Genomic DNA, 21,531 nt, shown 5'->3' with positions numbered 1-21,531 from the left:
TTTCGTAGTGGAGCAGGCTACGTCACTTACGTAGCCATACTTTGCAGGCTATACAGCAGTAATTTGCACACTCCGAAGAGTCCAGCGCATACGAAGAAATTATTTGTTTGCTCCTAATGATTGATTTGTGATTTTAGTAAACGACGTTTCATAACGTACTACGTTGGGACAGAAATTTGCTAACTTCAAGAATGCTAGGATTGAACATCGCTGTACATAAAGTGTGACAACGGCTCTTCATTATGCTTAATCCATTCGAAAACTATTCGATATTTCATTCGCTTCTGGCAGCATTCGATTCGATCTCAAAAATCACTATTCGCACACCCCTAGTCTTTTGTCTCAAGCTGTAGTTTCATCACACAAAGAAAATAAGTAGACTCGTGGGGAAATCCCTACGTGTCTCTGCGTAAACCATAGAAAGTGCCTAGATGCCCGTTTCTGAACAAAAGACATGAGGCGATTACGCAGCCGGGGGTATAGCCGCCATGGCTGCGACTGCCTCTCGTGAGCCTATATTCGGGTGCTATGTCGGTGATTATCACGGTACAGCGTGTTATTATTGCGATAGCAATTATATGGACACTCCAGGCGCATTTTTGACATCGCTGTCGCTGTGCTGTACCTTGATGTAGTACCTTTATTGTACCTTGAAGGTACAATAACTAAATATAAATAAAGTCTAAGGACGATAACACCTTCGCCGCGCACCGTGTTCTGTGTGTACGAGTGAAAGCGTGCGAGGATGAGCCGATGGTCACGGCTGAAAATCTCGCGCGCGCAAGGGAGGAAAGCGGCAAGGAAGCGCGCCGTCTTCGTCGCGCGCATGGCATCAGGAGAAGAGGTAGGCGGGAGGGGTGGTTTCGTTGTACTTTTGCAGCAACAGCGCATGCTCGGCCGCGTGCGCCCGTGCGGGTTTTATATTGAAAGCGATCTGCTTTGGGGGCAGAGTCTAGGTGGGCCGATGGCTTGTACCTTTGCGTGTACTGTGTTCTCGCCGCTCAGTTTGCGTTGAAGCGATAGACAGCCCTAAGGTCATTTCGCTCGCTGCTTCTGCCGCGCTTCCTCACATCAGTGTTTTGACAGCCAGTGTACGCGGTCATCAAGTGTGATGTGTGCATGTTTGCTTGTGCGCGCTGATGCCATGCTTGTTAATTTAGTTAGTAAGCGAATGTTTACAAGTTTATAGTGCCGATAAAACTACTATCCTTCCTATGGCTGTCTACCAATTTGCTATAGCAATCGATGCTTCGCCTTTCGGTTGAAACTGCAACATTTTGATTCAGTTGTATATGACAATCTTTTCGGGCGCTGTCGTGTGCAATCAAGCATTTCAAGCTCGAAGTTTGAGCACAAGCGATGCACGAGTCTGCAACCTGTCTCTCCTGAGAAGTAACGTAACGCTTTCGTGCGAAGCATGCTCCAGAGTTCAGCACAGGTTGCCCAACGCTTCAAGGAATTCTCAATTTTCAGCAATAACACGGCCGCCTTGAATAACTGCGGCACCACCAGCACTATAGCCAAAAATGTAGCGTGCCTGGCTGCGTGTTTTGCGCAGGGAGGGGCGACAATTTTTGCACAGGATATAGCTGAAATCAGATTGATATACTGCTGTTCAGCATCTGTATCGATTCCGTGTTCCACGCAACCTCGCACTACGATCCTCCAGTAAACGTCGCCTATATTGTTGACGCCAAGAAAATCGTTGACACGGTAACGGTATCGTGAAACTGAGGCCGTATGACGTGAAGGGAACTCGCCTTGAGCGTGCTCGCGCCCGTGTTGCCGACTATCTGTCGGCGCTCGTCGGGCTCCAGGAGCTGGTCGTCACGGAACCAGTTGACGCTGGGCTCGGGCATGCCTCCAGCTTCACAGTGCAGCACGGCCATGGCTCCGACGCTGGAGTAGGCCGCGTCCTGGATGGGCTGCTTCCACTCGGCAGGGTCTGCACCACGCGTCACACACACACGTGCTGAGAGCGTTAAGCGGCGTACGCTTGTGGCAGCGCTCGTCCTGCGTTCCTCCCTTGTCTGTGCTTATTTTGCGCCGTTTTGCACCCATGGATGCGTAACAACTAGCTCGCATTCATACCATTTTAAGATAAGCGCACCGTATCGCTAAAAGACAGAAAATATGCTTAATGCGTTAGCATTAGGAGCGTGAAAAGCACGTGCGTGAAGTGTGGGAAGGCGGTCTCGAGGTACAGGTAGAAAGGGGACGGGATAGCTTAGAAGAGTAGATTATATATATATATATATGTATATATATATATATATATATATATATCCAGTATTTTAGAGAGATGCGATGTAATGTTAACGCATTTCTCTCTCATTTACCGCAATATCGCCGCTGAATTTTTGTTAGTTATATGATGTACAGAAGATCTTCGTGTTTAATTGACGCCGGCTCTTGCTAAGTTTCCCAGTACGCGATAAGCCCGTGCATAAAAGGGTGCTATTTGCGTCGATAATTTCTTTGTTCCAGCATTGAGAAGAAAAATAAAGATTGAGGAAATTTACACGAGGACTATACAGCAAATATGAGTGAGGCAGCTTCTGACTTGCATGTTTGCAGAAATCGTCGTTTGAAGATAATTTTTTTTCATATTCTTGCAGAGATCACATCAAGTACTTCCGCCTTAGCAACAGGGGTAAATGTTGAGGGCTGTAACATTATAAAGTTGCTCATTCTTTTGCATTGTAGAGACTTGACAATCATTTACGAGGGCCCCTTTCAGAAAGTATGGATACCGACGCCTGCCTTAATTGAAAAGCGATTTAGAAATGTTATTTTACTGAATCCGAACCGCTACGTGAGAAGTGCAGGATATCATGGTCGACGCGAACTTACAGTTGACTTGCAGCGTCACCACCAAGGACTTGACTGAGGAGAGGTGCGAGGTGGCTAAGAAAGCGCTGCATGTGTAGTTACCGGCGTCGTGCCGAGAAAGGTTGCGGATGAGCAGAGACTGGCCTTCCATCTTGTACTTTTTGTCTGAAATGGAAAGCGGGCGAGACGGAGCAAAGCGAGGGTCAGGTCCTGTCATTTGTATCCTAAATGTATGCTATTTGTATATTAGATGACTAGACTCGAACACAAATGAAATTTCGCAGCGCACAAGGCAACAAGATGACGCAATGAAACTACCGCTAGAAGAAATAAGGCAGTGTATTCATCACCAAACTGTTACGAAATTGTTTCTGGGATAAGACGAGAACAAAATTCCGAATAAAAAACGTCCAACGAGTTTACCTAAATAAACCTTCTGAATAAAATAAATAGGTTTCCCCATATTTCTTTCTGCCAAGTTCTTGCAGCCAGTTTTTTCATTACAAGACTGACATCCACGCTGCTGATCTTGTATATACGCCACATTCATTTCCCTAATATATATTCATTCAATAAACAGGTAACGCCCTGAAGAATAAATTCATTGAAGGCCATAAAAAGAGGCTTGTAGATCTAATGACATGAATATATAATAAGGAGAGGAACATAAACCGCCAGATCAAACGTATCAGTGTCCAAACTCAACTTCATGGCCTGGCGATCGCCATTCATTTGACGCATTCAAACTAGGGCAAACGCAGTCCGGCCAAGTTGGACTCGACTTTGGAGAAACCGGTGCTAAGTGCTAGCGTTCGTGCAGCATAATCTCGGGATAGCTTTAGAAGCACGCACTGTTAATGATGGACTTGGAGTCCCTGGTCCAGGAGACGACGGGCTTCTGGTCAGCTTGGGCGGTGCACTGGAGCGTGAAGTCTTCGCCTTCGGTGCCTTGTTGAAGCTGAGGCGTGCCTTCGAAGGTGATCGCTCCTGCAAGTTTACAGCAGACGAGAGAGTGAGAGAGCGAGAGGGGGAGCAACGATCGGTAAGGGACATTGAAGTTTGTATACAAGGAAAAAAGATTCCGCTAGAACCTATCGACAGTTATTGACAAAACCTTCTTCGAAATACGCTAGAGTTATGTAGAGTGGCATTAACGATAACAGGTAATGAATAAACCACCTAAAAGACTATGCAAGGACAAGCGTGTCACACATACGGGAGGAAAGCGGTGCGATGTACGCAGTGACTCTCTGCCGCGTTACCTACGCTACTGTCGATTACACAGTCTTCGGAATGGATCCAATTTTGATTGCATAATCTCCGAGGTCGGCCCAGTACACACTATTACAATGGGTGCAGGATCGGTTCGCATTTATTGGCGAGAAACCGACCCAACAGACTCGTGAAACCCTGGTGACTGAGGGAAGGAAAGCTTCGCGTTGAATGCGCTGAGAGGTGCTAAGTACCTTTATTTCTTTGCGCAATTACGCAGAGAACAAAGCCGGTCTCCCGAACATTTTTAGGGGTATAAGAGATGCTTATAAAGGGTGTTTCACGTAACTTATGCCAAGGATTTAAGAATTGTGGTTAGCCGCAGCCGAATGAAACTAATGACATGTGGTTTGCCGCGATGTGGCGCTTTTTAGAGTATTGTTGACATTGATGTTGCGTTTCGTCGTGTTGTAGATGGTGTTCAGAAACGGCCTATCTAATTTTTGTGGCAACGTACATACTGCGTGGCGATATTTTTCGGCGTTTAACGAAAACCCCCGTAAGATGAAATAAAATCACGTGTCTGCGCTCGTGCGCTATCGTATTGCAGAGCTCTTAACCGTGCGTCAAGCCTATCGTTTGTCAAGGGCGACGGCGCTCCCTCTCCGTGGGCCACTGCCAATCATGCTGACGCACTGTGAAGCCGATGCCTAGAGCTGCAGCCGCTCACTTCACTACGGTCCGCGCGCACAGTTCTTTCGCACGAACCGCGATTGAGAGCGCTGCAATACGATAGCGTATGAGCGCAGTCACGTGGTTTTATTTCATATTTCGCGGGCTTTCTTTAAACACCGAAATAAAAATCAACACGCAGCATGTACGTTGCCACACAAAATTGGATCGGTCGTTTCTGAACCTTCTCCACAACACAACGAAACGCACTTGGCCCTAAAGTGAATGTTAAAAATTTTGCATAATTCACCTTAGTCAATTAACTAATTAAGCGGAATATGAAAAAGTACTCTAAGAAGCGTCACATAACGGTTGTGGCGTTCCTTAGAGTATGTTGTAGCGCTCCTCCTCTACATGCCGTTTATTTCACTCAGTGCGGCTCAGCACGTTTTTTTTTTTTTTTTTTTTTTTTTCAAATCCTTGGCACAAGCTACTTGAAGCACCCTGTGTATAAGCCGATTCGGTATACGAGTCCGACATCCGATAGCTTAGCGTTCGCGGTTATACATCAACCAACCATACATCCATTGAGTGAAGGACTGAATCGATGCAAAAGAAGCTAACGCTTAAATAGAGTGTGGGATAAGCGCGATATGTTGAGATCAGCTTACGGTAGACGATGAGGTTGAAGGAGATTTCGTCGGCCTGCGCCGGCGCAGAGCAAGTGTAAGTGCCCTTGTCGGATTCCCAGGCCTCTTCCACGACGATCTTCAGGCCAGACTGGCCAGGTAGAGGCGGTTCAATATGGATCCTGAAAAAGAAAAAAAAGATATGTTACAAACAGACCGTGCACGTTGCATTCGGTTGCCGCACGAATACAGTAAAGCACTGTCGTGGCTGCATGGAGCAAGTGCACCAGCTTCTGCATTTTGTCTGACGGAAAGTTTAATGAAACGCTTTTACATACAGCAGTGCGGGGTAGCTGGGTCTTCGCTAATAGTCAAATATATTTAAAGCAGAAAAGCAGAGTGAAGAAAAGGTAATGCTACACAAGGAAGCAAAGTTTTGATGGAGGTTCATTACAGGTCCTCCTTACGTGGCTTTCGCAGGCGGAAAATTTTTACCCAGTAATTTCAAGATTATACATCCTGCTGCACACAAGACACATCGAAACATCAAGTCCACGATTTCCTTGTGTACAGCCATCGCTACACTTAACACGAGCATGCCTTAAGAGCCTTTTTCTTTCTCCTGCCGGCAGCAGGAAGTGCTAAATATTTCAGTTTGTCGCGCTCCGAAAGCGCTATGTTAATGCGTCATCCTTCCCCAGCCTTCCATTTTTGCTCGATAACAGCTTGTGTTCAAGAAAGTTAGGCCTCTCAAGACGTGCACTCGTTGTTCGAGTTAAGTATGACGACGGCTATACACAGCTCTCTTTATTTTGACAATGCTGATTTCAGAAAGTGGCTTCGTTTTCCTGTTTCGCTTAGAACTGGGTTTAAGGCCTTCAGTGAGCGAGGATGAAATGATACCGGCCAGCGAAAGAAAGAAACGAAGGGTTAACTATAACGACAAGAGCAGATTTGTTACCTTGCACTGGGGGCAATACTAATATAGCTATACAAATACGAATGAAATAGCGACGGAGAGCAGGCGCACGCCAACAGCCGCTTACAGCTCAGGATAACAGTTAGCACTAGTCAGTGCTAAAGTAGCTTGAGCAGGTTTGTTGTCCTTCAGGATTGTAACAACGCATCCGTAGGCATCTGCTCCAATAGATACCGGTCAGTGAAAGGGAAAAAATTAAAGAAAGGGTGTCATTGTGGGCATACCTTCCGCTGAGTTCGGTGATGCGGCGGCCGTCCGGGCCCGTCCATGTCAGAGAGTGCTGGTCGGTGCCGGAGCCGCCCAGGCACGTCACGAAGAAGTTCTCGCGCGTGAACGTGCTCACTTCGGTCTTGGCTGGCTGAAGATACAGCTCGCCGCTGCATTCTGCGGGAAGCAAGAAGGATGACGGCGTGAGCGAGCGACACAGCGACCGGTGCCAACGGAAACTTCTGCGCGACGGAAAAAAAAAAAAAAATAGAAAACGCCGCAGACCGAATTAGGCCGACCCAGAAGAGACCAGACCTGACTGAGCTATACTACTAGACCACACTACTAGACCAAACTATAGGCTATTCTGAACCTTAACACGCTATAGTAGACCAAATTAGACTATAATAGACCAGAATAAGAAAACATACCAGACTAGGCTATATTGGACGAGAATGGGCTATGTTAGACAGGATCAAACTAAATTAGTCCAGATTATATATACTACAGAAGACCAGTCCAGATTAGATCATAAGATATTAGACCATACATGAAGATTACAGAAGATGCAGGAAGTTAGACATATATAGTTTTATTGGACTGATGCATCTAAAATAGCACGCAGAAAGAGTTTCAGAGTAAAATACAGGAACGGAACATGAAACATGTAATGTCAGAAGCGTTCAGGTGAAGTTTTAACATTTACAACGATTATGCAATCAGCAAGAGATAATTGATCAAATTTTCATATTTAAATTCATGGTTAATTAAGCGGTACGCAAGCACGACAAAACCCATGACTACACATTGAACGAATCGATTTGGTGAGAAATTCTGAAGAGTTTAAATCTTGACTACCATACCAAATGGCGACGTTGCGAGTGCGTTGACTTTAACATGAACCGAACACGAAAAGACACCTGTCCTGAATCTAGCGCGAAGAAAGCTGGAGTCGGCACTTGGATTGAAAGTCACTGGCTATGGTCTATGTAAATGTAAAATTAAACATTCTCAGTTATGAGCCAGAAAATGGGTTTGATCCTTCCTGCCTTCATGTTTGCACCAGCTGTGCCTCTGAGGCGAAATCCTCGCAACGACAAAAGCGCCAAACCAACCTGTCAGGGATGTCAAACTTAAATTAACATGTATATGCTAAACGGTATCAGCACGGAACGACTTGCTCATGGTTTGGTCCGCGCTATGCATGATTGTCACAAATTTCCCAAGGGATAGATGGGTTGCTTTGACGTCATCGTGGCTGCCATCTTTGGGTACTAACACGTTGAGAAGCTGTGCAAGCATGAAACAATACAGCATGGCGGTAAGAATAACGGTTATCAATAACAGCGATAATCCGGGGAAAAATGGTAAAGCTAAACAATGCACGCACGATACTAAGGTGCACTGACGTCATCAGGGCCGCGATGTCTGGGCACTAGCGCGGAGAGAATCGGCGTCTGAGAATTCGCGTGAAAACTATCTATAGTTAAACAAAGTTAAAGGTGGACAGACCACGTCGATCGCGTGCGCGGAGGTTCCGGTGCGGAGCATTTCTAGGATTCCGCTACACCGGCGGACTATGTTCGTTGCCAGGGTGGAGCAACAGCCGCAGCCACAGAATATTCGAGACTGCCTGAACAATATGAGTGGAACATAGCATAGCATTGCGCGGACTTCTGTCTGCTTCTGTGAACCGTTTCTAGCTGTGGAGCAGACCGATGTCCGCGCAATGTTCGCGACCGGAGGCCGACGAAAGCCGGTCTCGCAGCAAAAACGTCAGTGAAGTCACTGTGCTTTCGTGCGTTCGTTCTTCTTCCTTTTATATATATATATATATATATATATATATATATATATATATATCGGCATTCCTGACAGCTGTACCGGTGTTCGATGAAGTCTACATTAAAAAAAAAAAGAAATTTATTTCAACATGGACTTCGTCAAATCACACACAAGGCTTTAGTACAACAAAAGAAAATAATTGTCACAGGTAAGAAAAAGCTACATTACTAACGTTTAGGCTATGGCACGTGTGACAATTGCTTCTTTTCGCTCTCTCTCTCTACGCATACAATATATATAATAGTGATCACACTCATAATAATCCATAGTGAAATGAGACTGCGTAGTGCAGCCTCGAGTGGACTTCAGTCAGATGCTCAGATTGCGAAAGAGGAGGAAGGCTGTAAAATGGCCGTGAGAAGACCCATCGCAGATCAATTTTCCTTGAAGCCTGTATCCCACACTCTCGATTCAGTACGCAATAAACATACGAACATTTCATATAATAAACATATGTAATCTTCAACGCCTTAAATAATACGTGTCTACTGTGGCAGGGATGACAAAGGCAACTAGTCTCCGGAGCAGCCACAGAAGCGAAACAAAGGATATGCCTAATCGGTCGCAGTGGGAAGCAGAAAGACGAAGAAAGCGTACTTGGGAGCGCGCAGCAACTATGCGGTCGTCGCGGCCGCCGAAGGCAGGAGAGACGCAATGAGTTGTGGTCGGATGACGCAGAGGAATACAGAGTAGAGCAAAGCCCGAGAACAGCGCGCGCGCACACACACACACATACACACTATATTATATATATATATATATATATATATATATATATATATATATATATATATATATATATATATATATATATATAGTAGAGGTAGTGCCATGTGACGGCATAAGGGAGCACGTTTCTGAGAACTGCGTCCGTCCGCGATAGTTGCCACAGCGTTCGAGGAAAACGGCCCCTGGGGCAATTTACCATGGTACACATTTTCTTGCTACTGCCTTTGTTCAAGCACAAATCAGCTAGAACAAAACCAGGAGGAAAATAAAAGGAAAAACAGCATTGCTATGGCGTCCCGTGCTATATACTTGCGCCTCGCTCATTTTGTCCCTGTGTAGCTACATTTTACTGTCTCGAAGCATCTCGCGGCGCCAGTCCTGCAACCCCCCCCCCCCCCCTCCAGGCCCCCACCCGTCGTCGTTTCTTTTTCTTTTTTTTTTGTTACCATCGCGAAAGCTAGAAACGCGCGTTCTCTCTCTGGAGAACTGTTACTTACGCTGTGACGCGTTACGCTACGCTGAAGTTTAACTGCGCCTGCAACAATCGGAGAAAGAACAATAAAGTGAACGAATCGAGAAGAGAGGAGTGAGACGACAGCAGAAGAAACAGTCGTTTCGAGAGCGAAAGAAGCCGCCTGCCTTTACAGTCGGACGAACTCGGAGGCGTTTACCCCGCGTAAGGACGGGAAATACACGCTGCTGCAGCGCCAGAGCCGAGCCAAGCCAAGCTGCCAAGGAAACAAGCGGCGACTGGTGACTGAGCGCGCGCGACAAGAGCAAGAGAGGCAGGCAGAGCAATTGCCTCGGCGGCTACGGATGACCAAGTCCGCTGCGCGCTTTTAGCAACAAAAACTTCCACGAAGGCAACGAATCGAGGACAAAAGCAATAAAAAGTTGGAGTAAGCAGTGTTCATGAAGACTTTGTCTAAAAGAAAAAAAAAAGAAAGGTAATTTACGTAAACACCTTTCCATCTTCTACATTTGGCCGTCGGAATACATGTCTTTTCGTGTGTTTAAGGAAGGATCTAGAGGAAAGTGCATGAAATTTCCTAGACCTTCTCCAGCAAGTGGTCAAGGTCGCTCTCAACACTGGAGTATGGAGCGTGGCGGAGCGTACGAGCTCTCGTTGGAAAAGCACATACTGTGCTTGCATAACGTGGGTTAAATCAACATTGACTAAAATTCGGAAATGCCCATAAGGAGGCAGAAATGATCAAAGATCAGACGTAACGCAAGTATAGCAAAGGTAAATACGGTATAAATCTTGGATGGCTGGTGGCCATCAGCGACGCGATCCTGTCTTGCACGGCGTATCGCATGCATCTAAGGCGAGGACGAATATTTCGTTCCTTCAACGACGCTGGAATGATGAAACAACGTCCACTGAGCAGCACTGTTATGCCAGTGTCGCTATCCGAGGGATTGCAGCCGAGCACCAGAACCAGAGGACCAGCGTAGCAAGTAGTGCATGCCGCGTCTGCACCATCAGCACGCATCGCCCAACTTTATTTTCCTCACCTTTTGCAGTGTCGACCGATAGCGCCGACATTTAGCGTCCGCGCGTACCCGCGTCAGTGCGCGCTACTCCAGTAGAAAAAGCAACGTGTACATGCATCGAAAAGAAAAGGGTGAAGCTCAACGCACTCCATCGTTTGACGAAGTAAATAAATAAGATAGACTCTCATGACGCAAGTGGACAGGTCCAGGAGAACACAAAGTCGCGAACTTCAACAACGAGGAGCTTCAAGAATAAACAAAAACAGAAACGCGAAAAAAAAAAATGAAACGGGGGTAGAGAACGGCGAATATAACAAGATCATTACCGACAAGGGACATGGGTCCGCCCTTTCACGCTTAAGTTATTCCGATCGAACGCACGAAAGCGCCATTTGCATTATTGAGGTCTCCAACGTGCACAAGCGCGTCCAATCACTCCAGTTCCTTTTGGCCTAACGACGCTGCAGTGGCGCATTTCGATGGAGATCAAAAAGGGGAGCCACGAAGGAAAGACGGGACACAGCCACTTCCGCCGAAGTGCACGACGTCTCGGAGCGGAATCTTTGCTGCAAGGGAACGAGGGGTGCCGAACGGCCCGGGAGGTATTTACCCCCCGCAGTGATGACTGCATCCACCTCAGCCCTACACTTGCATCTCGGAGTTCCTTACTCCGCCACACAGTTCCATTATTCCGGCGACATACTGACTGACTCGATCACTAAAGAGAACGAATAAACATGAACTCGTTTGACTTGCCACGCTTTCTACGTGTTCATTTGATCGAGCTCCACTCACCGACAATACATTTTATGATCACTCGATCCTTTGGTCCAAATGGCGAAGCGGTTCTAGTTTAATACAATGACTTATAGAAGAACGGTGGTAAAATGGACAGCGATACACGTTACCCATGTGCACACAAGCGTTGTGCTTGACGTGACATAGCTTGTCTTGTTAACTCGCCAGCATGCACCCAAATGCCGGTACAAGGTCGCTACTGCATCCTATCCCACACCCACCCCCCACTTTTCAACGGAATGCTTCCGGCGGGGTCAGGAATCGAACCCGCGACATCATGCTCAGCAGAGGAATGCTATAACCGCTGTTCCACTTTACGCTCATATGCCAAACTATAAGCAGGTAGTGTAAGACAAGCTTTCTTTTCAGGACCGACGAGCCAACTGTTCGGCCCTTATACGCATCGCCGGTTCCAACAATAGAACCTTGCCGTAGTTTACTTATTGTCGTCAGGCTGCGGATGAGGTGCGGTTCTCTCACGTGACTATAAAAAAATACTATCACATTAACAAGCGAAGGATGCAGCAGCCACCACTGAGGCACCGTAGGGTACCATCTTGAACTCTCGTCAGCAGAAGGTGCAAAACAACAGATCACAAGCACTTTCGCGCCTCGAAGTTGGCTTCTCCCTCCGCATGCTTGTCGAGCAATGAAACCACCTGTTGAAAGCACTGTTAGGGAAAAAATACAACAAAGAGCGAGAGAGAGAGAAAAGACATCAAGGCTTGAAAGTGCCCACGGAGAATATGTTAGCTAGTTCTGAAAGCAGTCGAGACGCGGCGCCACGCTACCGCGCTGGGCACACCTTCGCTTGCTTAGCGTCACGGTCCTACAGAGCCGAATGATCGCAGCCGACCTACACTTCATCGCCTATTCATTTATTCCATGAAGCAAAGGAATTAAACGAAAAAATTTAAAGGCGATTCAGCCTCAGTTGACGTCGATGAAAAACGAGGTATTCCTGGGAGAGTAGGAAGTGACAATGAGAAGTATGAAACTATACAGGGTGTCTCAGCTAACTTTGCCGCGCGACTGGTCGCTCGAGGCGTGTATTCGCGAGCTTTTGTCACGCTTGGAAAGACACTTATGTACCGCGTACTGAACATCAGAAAGCTGTATCGGGAGTTTTTCATGTTGCTCTACAATTTTCTCATTGACACTATTCATCTAATCACAATATTTGAGAAGCTGATTAATTAATTAGGACTGTTTATTTAATTAGGCGGAATTAAAGAAAAAATAGCTTGAGCATCTCCAAGCGACAGGAAACAAGATTACCTTCTTTCTGTCCATCTATGTGGCATTTGCATATTTTTAAACTATGGCTAACTTTGGCTGGGGCACGCACTATAATTTATTGTCAGAACCGCGTTGGAGCGACGTTTGATGGACTTCAGCCAGAGGTTAAACCGGCTTCCAAATTTTTGACACCAGTTATCATCACCGCCATAATAATATTCATAGTCATCACATACCCAGTGACCCCAGGGGCAAGTACTCAATAACATATACCCAGTGGCCCAAGTGGTGCTTATATTTAGACTGCACCATTTCAAGCATCGGCCCGCGAAAGAGGTCAAAAATACTCATAACCCTAAGGAATAGTGGTCGCAGTGGACTCGAATAGTGGACTCGCCAAGAAAGAGCGTCCTTAAAAAGGGATCCTCAGCTAAGGCAATCGATCAGCTTGTCCCCCGCTCGCCTCTCTCTGAATAAGGGCAATCATGAGGTCCCCAACTCACGAGCTGCGAGCACCACATGTATTTTTCGTTTCAGCGTTGATTCACCAAGGGACTCGGTTTGCCAGGCTTCAAAGAAAGTTGCTCGCAACTGATCTTGACGTTCGAATAATCCGACTGTCGTAACCAAAGGAAGCCCATAAATGTTCTGCGTGGCTACATAGACAAAGATTGTGACGAGAACTGAAAAGCCAAAGACGGACGCATAACGGACAGCGCGCCTCGGGAATTGTTTGGTTTGAAAACGTATACACCCTTGGAAAAAAAAAAAGAGAAAGAAAGCAAGTACCAGCCTTACAATTGCCACCGGAAGGGGCACAACGCTTGCCTGCTCTTCAGGAAAGAGGGGACAGAAACATTGAAATGGAAGATTAGGAAAAAGAGAAAGAAAGAAGAAATGAAGAAGAATATGGAGAGATCGCCAAGACTAAAGCGAAAAAATTATAAAGAATAAAGTACGGCAGAAGCAGCAGAAAATAATCACTGCATGTCGCGCTTTAAAAAAAGAACGTTTAAAGAAAAAAAAAGTGCCCGAGGTCTTGTCACTAGTAAACAATGAAAAAAAAAAAAAACGCTACAATTTGGAAGCCACGAAAAGTAACGAGGGCGGTATTAGCCTGGTGACGTCAAGACGCACAATTACGGGCATACTGAAAAACTGGGAATGGCGACAACTGCCTACAGACACCGTTCGGCACCTATGCGGCTGATGCTTGCACAACGTGCGCCAACCGAACTAATTGCCACGCTCAGCGTTGTGGAAGCCCCTACCGCCGCTTTACACTTGACTCAATTTGCGCGCGGCATACTCGAGCAAATGAACCATCCTTTCAGTGATTCATTTACGGCCTAGTGTGATGCCAGGACACTATAGCGTCGGGCTGCAGCATGCGTACGTCTCCGAAACTCGTTAATTCGAAGGCGACCACCGCACACCCCACAACGTACAACAGCGACTGCGTCGAGATAGTCGTTACCGTAGTACCACCTAGGTCCCACCCAATCTCTAAACGTGTCTTGCGCCTTCTCGCGATAATTGTCATTCTATTAAGTAAACCTGGAAGCGTCGACAGAGTTGGAAGTGCATGAACGGAAACGTTAATTCACGAACGCAGGGGAGGCCGAAAAAACTCGAGGGATAGAGAAGTTGGTCCTGTTTTGCCTATTTCGAATAGAGCACTGCGCGGGCCTGACTTTCCGGCTCGGGCCCGACACGGACCCGCTTTATGGAGCCCGAGCCCAGCCCGGGCCCGCCCAGGGCCCGTGTTAGTAAGCCCGGGCTGGGCCTAGATGTTCATTACTAAGCCTGACCAGGCCCGGCCTGTAAGTAAAATGTGCATACATATTTTACTTACAAATTCTGCGATATGTGTCAGCCTCACCATCTCAGGGTGTAATCAGCTGTAGTGCATAAGCAATAAAATACTGAAGTCTGTTTCTACCATGGCAACATCAGGAATCTGGCCCATTGCCGGTGCTGTTTATTATTATTTTTTTTTTTTGCTGATTCGCATGCATTGACCTTGATCCTACGCTTTGGTCCTATGAAGTCATTTAGCATGCGAATATATATATATATATATATATATATATATATATATGTATGGAAAAGAAAACAATTACAACTTCACCTGTCTTTCTATTTTCTTTGCTAAGGTATACTAAGAACCAGTTCTTTCCACAGCGCTGCGCGGGCTTTCGGGACGCCCGGGTCCGCGCTGTGCTCTATTTCTCGAATGCAGGTTCTACGCTCTCTGAGGAAGCCACACAGAATCGCCAGGCTACTGGGGCATGGTGTACGTCGACGAGGTTCGACTCTCTGGAAGGTAGTGAAGCGGGTCCCTTATAGTAGGGAAAAGTAATAAGGACCAGCGAATTCAATGATGCCAATGAACTTTACGTTTTGAATAAAAATCCCGTTGGTTAATTCATTTCGAGCAGGCACTTGACTCCATGTCAATGGTGGCAAAAAAGGAAAAAAAAAAGATCGTTTACGGTAACGACCGCCGTCGCCGGTGGAAGAACAAACCAAGTAGATTTCTGAAACTCGCTGCAAGTCTCATTAATCGCATACCTGACGTGAACAGCTGAACGTTATGGAGATTATAAGCTCAGTAGCATGGCGTGTGCGCTGTAAACTATAGCGAGAATTCTATGTCCTATCGCCTAAAGCTATGTGGCGAGCGCATATGCTTCAGTTGGTTCGTGCTGGTGCTGCGTGGTATTTCACGCCAGAATGGGCAGCCTGAAGAAGCATAATCACATACCTTTTTCCTTTTTTTGTGTCACTGTTTTCTCCGGCCTCGCACGTGCGTATATGTTCTGTATGCTCACCCCTGCTTGCATTTAAACGAATCTGCACTATATATACATACACATGTCTCCAATTGGCTCGGATAGGCGACATATCCTGCACGATGGTCAAAATTCTTGGTAAGACGGGCATTATAAGGACGCTTCTGGACCTGGGCGCTGGAAGTACGGTTGCAGATAACAACGCTGAAGTTTTTTTTTGTCAGCTACATCACTATAAGAACAGGTGTGGAACTGGATAAATACGCCCTCCGCCAAAACTGTTGTGACGGCTAAATCATAGCAGGTTCTACGCTTTTACGTTGCTAGGACAAAGGTGTATTTCAATTTTTTTTTTCCTCTAGTACCTTTGAGCTATGGCAGTAGCTGCGTCCGTTTAGAGGAATAACGTTTCAGTGTTTAAAAAGTGGAAATCTACTTCGTGTAAAATAAGTAAATCAATCAATAAATAAGTTATTGTCCCTCAAAGCAAAAGTTTTAATTATATGTCGAGGAAGGAACTTGCCCTATCAAAAAAAGAAGCATTAATGCTTGGCCGACACCTTTCCCCGCAAGTACGCACGGACACAGAGAACAGCAGCAGCCATGGCGATCCACTGAGGCATTGGTTTTCTTTCTGACGGCCGACGCAGAGACGCACTTTCTGCGCTCTCCTCCTTAAGAGAAGTTGTGGCTCCTCCGCTTGTGGAAAGACGTACGCGCCTCCATAGCATTGCGAAACTACTGGGACGAAGCGCACGTACCGGCGGGGCACTCGCCCACGTAGGGCGACACGCGAGGCGTGAATAATGGACGCGTCGAGGCCGATCGCTCCTACTCGGATCTCGGCTGCGGAATCAACCGGCCTGGACACGAGCAGACACCGGGTGCGCGGGTCGAGGGAGAAGTGGTTCCAATAAAGATTCGGCTCGTTTCGTCAGGCCGGCATCCAAGGCCTTCTCTGACGGACTCCGGCTACTGCGTTGACAGACCCAATCTCGCAGCTGCCCGCCGCCTTGCGACGCTGGCGTCATCGCCAGGCTAACGGCCCTTCCGTCCTCGCCCGACGCTTGGTGCAAACATCTACCGAGGCTTCTCGTTGGCCTGGACTGAGTAGCCCGAGCTCGCTGTGCTTTGGCCAGCGTTTCAGATCAATCTTGCCATGCTTTGCGCGAGGGGCCACGAAACCAACCTGTCATTTCGATTGTGTACTTGGCGAATGGAGGCTGAGGACTGCGCTGCTGAACTATGTTGTGGAGGCCACGGGGGGACGGGGGATCGGGGGAGGGGGGGGGGGGGGGGGGCGGACGAGGGTAGATCCCGCCATTAACTTCGCGTTTGGATTCGAGGCTCGTCGTTTCGTCAAACTGAAAGGCTTCAGATATTTGGTCACGTGACTACACCATATATAGCGTAACAATTAAAGCGTGCGTTTAAAGAGTTTAGAGGACAACTTATCACTGCAAACGATTGTGCGCCGCTGCTTTTCACTTCGACCGAAGCAGGTAAACCCAGCCCATAAACTCCTAAATTCACTTCTGTGCGAAAAAACTGAGCTTGGACTGTGGTTTTCTACACATATCAGCAGTACAAGGTAAGAGCTTTCACTGACGACCAGCGTTCAATATGGTAACAGTCCTGCTACAGAAATATGCAGCACTATCAGAAATTAAAACATCTCGCCCTTGTAATGTAAGAAGGAAAACAATTTGGCGAAAGCAATGAAGGTGGTGGGCCAATGAAAGAAAAAAACAAACATCGGAGCAAGGCTCAAAAGCAATTGCTGTTTCATATAGTGCAGTAATCACTATCCCCTTTCCCCTCCCCCAGTACAGGGTAGCCAACCGGAGATAATCTCTGGTTAACCTCCCTGTCTTTCCTTTGCCTTTGTCTCTCTCTCTCTCTCTCCGTGCACGTAAGTTCTAGGCAAAGAACGATTCTAAGCAAGAGAGAGAGAGGGAGAGAGAGAATGCATAAAAAAACAGGGAAGTTAACCTGAGGTAGTTTCGATTGACTACCCTGCACGGTGGGAAGGAGTAGGTGGATAAAAAGAAAAAAAGTAAAAGGGACAGAGAGAGAAATAGGTGCTGGGCAAAGTGCACACTGAAGCGAACGGAATAGTGGGTTGTCTGTTTCACTTTTCATTACTTAGTGGATTCCTTAAACTCATCATCATCATCATCAGCCTGGTTACGCCCACTGCAGGGCAAAGGCCTCTCCCATACTTCTCCAACTACCCCGGTCATGTACTAATTGTGGCCATGTCGTCCCTGCAAACTTCTTAATCTGATCCGCCCACCTAACTTTCTGCCGCCCCCTGCTACGCTTCCCTTGGAATCCAGTCCGTAACTTTTAATGACCATCGGTTATCTTCCCTCCTTATTACATGTCCTGCCCATGCCCATTTCTTTTTCTTGATATCAACTAAGATGTCATTAACTCGCGTTTGTTCCCTCACCCAATCTGCTCTTTTCTTATCTCTTAACGTTACATTCATCATTATTCTTTCCACAGCTCGTTGCGTCGTCCTCAATTTAAGTAGAACCCTTTCCGTAAGCCTCCTTAAACTTAAACTGTAACTCGGAAAAAAAACTAGTCTTCAAGAAAAAGAAAAATGTCGCCGTACTCCTTCCTATATTTCCACCGTGGCGGAGTAAACACAGTTCTGTGTTGCAGTTCACAAACTTTAAACAACGAAGGAGAGAGCGTCCTCAAATTTGAGCAAAACGTGTATTGCTCAAATTTGAGGACGCTCCCTCCTTCGTTGTTTAGAGTTTATGAAAGTTTTTTGTTAATAAATAAATAAGAATATTATTTATGACCGAGGCTACATATATCAAAAAGAAAAGCATCTAACTAGCAAAAGACTAAAGAAATAAAGTAATAAAGAACTTGGTGAGATTCTAAGTAAAATGCTGCCTCTAAGAGTAACATTGCCGCACAGCAACATTATGTCCATGTACCACACGTCTATACGTCCAGAGGATAGCGAAATGCATTGTTACTGTATCACAGGACCACCGAGCCTACGACATCCTATGATCATTATCATTACTCGCTATAATAAACAATGAACGACACAGACGGCATGAATTGAGATAGCTATAGCAAAATATATTTTAAAAAAAAAAGATGACAGTAAAGACAGACTCGAGAATGAAAAACATTTTAAAAAATCAAGAGAAAAGAAAACTTAGCAAAATATTTAGTACACTGAAGGAAACTATAAAGCAGCAGCACGACGTTTTCCAGTACCGCTCGGCCAGTAGCGTTCCTGATGTGTCCACTGCCAGGTAAATTCAGTGACCCGAATGAGTGGGTCAGCGACACCTCCTAGGTAGCACATGGTCCGCGTGCTTTCAAGCATGACGCTTCGCGGAAAAAGCCTCAGTGAGCCGATACATTTCATAAGCCGCAATCTGCGGTCATGTGCAGCTCGTATGCAGCACGGGACAATTGCGCGGGCACCTGTACTAGTTAGTGGCATGACGCCTCGTTCACCGCCTGACACATTTAATTGCAAAACTAATTGCTATCACGCTTACGCGATCATAACTAAAAATATGGGGGCCGAAATCTTTCTCAAGTTCTGTTTGCCATCGGCCAGCCACCTTCGCCAATCCGTCCCACATCACGTTTGGCTAACGCATGGTCTTACGAACAGTTTTATAGCAAGAACGTTGTTTGTGAATACGGGCTTGCGTCGAGAACGTTTGCACAGGAGCATCTGCGAAACCTCCTGTTACTCTCCTCCTAAAGCGAGTCCCCGGGTCGTAGCTGACAATTGGGGCGCGCCGACGCGCTCCACCGCACACGAAAATGAAACGACAGAGCGAAATGGCTCATCAGCGCGCCACGTCGCGAATCCACCATACAGCGACGCTGAATGCGCCCGGGCCGCACTACCGGCTGAATCCTTCCCGCCTGCAGTTTTCTTTGCGATGCATGAAACAAGAATGACTGCGAACTCGAGCTTGCGCTGAAGAATACAAAGAAGAGAGCTAAAGAAAGAAGTAAAGGAGACGGCTGGGTACGAAAGGAGCGTTTTCAATTCATCGAAAGTGCCGCTCGTTCGGTGTCCCTTCCCTTTTCGGCAATGAAAGGTTGGGGGGGGGGGGGCGAAGAGAGAGAGAGAGAGATGGCGCGTCGCACATTGGGTACTCCCTTGTCGCACCCGGTCGCCGTCGCCTCAGTCGTCGCTATGAAGGCGAAACTAGCGGGAAAAAAAAAGCAGCCCAAGAAAAAGAAGAACACCGTAAAAGCTCAATCCAGTGCGAATCAGAAACGTCCGCTTCCACTTCGGCTGCATCCGCATTGTGCGAGCTTCGCGAGATAGGAAGAAAAAAAAAAATATGACGACGGTTTGTAGAAAGCCTTCGAAACACACAAAAAAGTGCGCGCATAGACATAGTGGGAATACGAGGAGGTGGCTCGGCAACAACGATAACACACACACACGCAAAGAAAGAAAGAAACGGAGAGAAATCGAGACCCGGTCGGAGGAGAAATGCGAACGGTTGTTGTCCCGGGAGAAATTTCCGCCGCCTGCATGTGGCGTCGCGGCGCTGATTGCGTCGCCGCTATATATAAGAAAGCAGCGCGAAGATCGGCGTAATAATCATTTACGCACCGCCGGGGGAAGAGAGCTCGGCCGCACGCCGGGAGTTGCGAGGAGCGCATTTCATTAACGAGGCAGCCGAGTCATCAATGAAGGGATGCAGGCGCACTGCGTGCTGCGCCGACTCGCTTTGCTTCGCGAGTGGGCAACGCGAGATGGGTCCGTGGAAGAGGATGCCTGACGACTAAAGCGGCATTTAAAAGAAAATTGCTACTGACGCAGAAGAAACTCGGTAAGGTTATGAAACACAAATATAGCGTCAAATGAGGATAAGTTTATTCCGTTTCTGCATTGCGTCGGCATCAGGAAGACAATGTATCATCAAAGAAAATCAACGAGAAAAAGGATTAATGGAGGGACAGCTAGCAGAACTCGGCCGGCCGCAACATTATGAAAGCTAATGAAGGTGTGCTGATTTGTTTATTAAGTGTAGACAAACAGGACCGCAGGCTTCATTAGAGCCGACTCCCACAAGGCGTACTTAAGAAATTAACGCTGCCCATCTCGCACTGCCGCGACTACATTTCTATCGCAAAACTATATGGCCTCGTAATAGTGCCCACGAAAACTGAACCAACAATATATGCATACCTACTGTCCACGCATTTCGCCGTTATCGGGACAGGTGAAACAGCAGGCGCTTTGTCCCGTGCACAGAAGGCTCAGGCGCAAAGTAAATAGCGATCATGGTGCTGATCAATGCTGCAAAAGGAAGTGGGAGATTGAGGTAGGGTCGCAGCCGAGCGGCGCGCCTCGCCGCGCGGCCAAGACATCCAAGGAGGAGGCACATTTGTTGATGCACATTCACTCTCGATTGAAACGATACATGACATCGAATCCAATGCATATGGTGGTGAAGAAACTATAGAGCCCCTTCTACGCTACGTCTGTCCTTCGAAAACGAAAGACGTGCCCTCCGTACCGTTCTAAACCAGCTAGAAGGATGATGTCTCTCATTGCACAAGATGGACATTGGACCATAGCCTCGCATATCACGGCTGTAGAAGGCCACAAAAGCGCTGTTACGATTTCTTAAGACAACGGGGCTGAGCACCCGTCGGTGATACAGCGCCAAGGATTTTCACTACGTCGGCGTCATCAACAGTGGATCTTTTCTCCTTCCTCTTCTTATTCTCCCATTTCCCCTTTTCCTAGCGCAGGGGAACCAGCCGGGCTCTGTTCTGGTTAACCTCCCCGCCTTTCATTTAAGCTTCTCTCTCTCTCTCTCTCTCTAGTGAAACAAGCCGAATGTGGCAGAGAGAGCCCCAGAAACGTGTACTGTCGCGAACATGCGAGCTCTCCCAACTGGCGACGGGAGTCTGCTGAGAACGAGCAGCTAGCAAGTGAATGACGCACGCTCGCAATGAGAAGAGAAGACCGCCTGGCGAGAGTATCACGAAACGGCGCCACGGGACGGAAAGAACTTGCGTTTCGTGCGGCCGAAGATGAATGCGTTTCATTAGGGAAGCACTCGCCCGTACG

At 47.1% G+C, this 21,531-nt stretch overlaps 1 protein-coding gene across 1 annotated transcript in view; it reads right to left on the bottom strand.

Moving 5' to 3' along the window:
- The window catches only part of LOC126531185 (neural cell adhesion molecule 1-like), a 453,103-nt gene that overhangs the window by 9,649 nt on the left and 421,923 nt on the right, over positions 1 to 21,531 (bottom strand). The window contains exons 2-6 of the mRNA XM_050178611.3: positions 6,549 to 6,708; positions 5,388 to 5,527; positions 3,685 to 3,819; positions 2,854 to 2,997; positions 1,761 to 1,945 (exon numbers count right to left, since the gene is read on the bottom strand). Coding sequence (XP_050034568.1) covers positions 1,761 to 1,945; positions 2,854 to 2,997; positions 3,685 to 3,819; positions 5,388 to 5,527; positions 6,549 to 6,708 — 764 coding nt within the window. The remainder of the gene's footprint in view (positions 1 to 1,760; positions 1,946 to 2,853; positions 2,998 to 3,684; positions 3,820 to 5,387; positions 5,528 to 6,548; positions 6,709 to 21,531) is intronic.

The sequence above is a fragment of the Dermacentor andersoni genome, chromosome 5 (genome assembly GCF_023375885.2).
Source record: "Dermacentor andersoni chromosome 5, qqDerAnde1_hic_scaffold, whole genome shotgun sequence".
Lineage (NCBI taxonomy): Eukaryota > Metazoa > Arthropoda > Arachnida > Ixodida > Ixodidae > Dermacentor > Dermacentor andersoni.
Note: the sequence above shows the minus strand (reverse complement) of the source record. Positions and strands in the feature narration are given on the sequence as shown.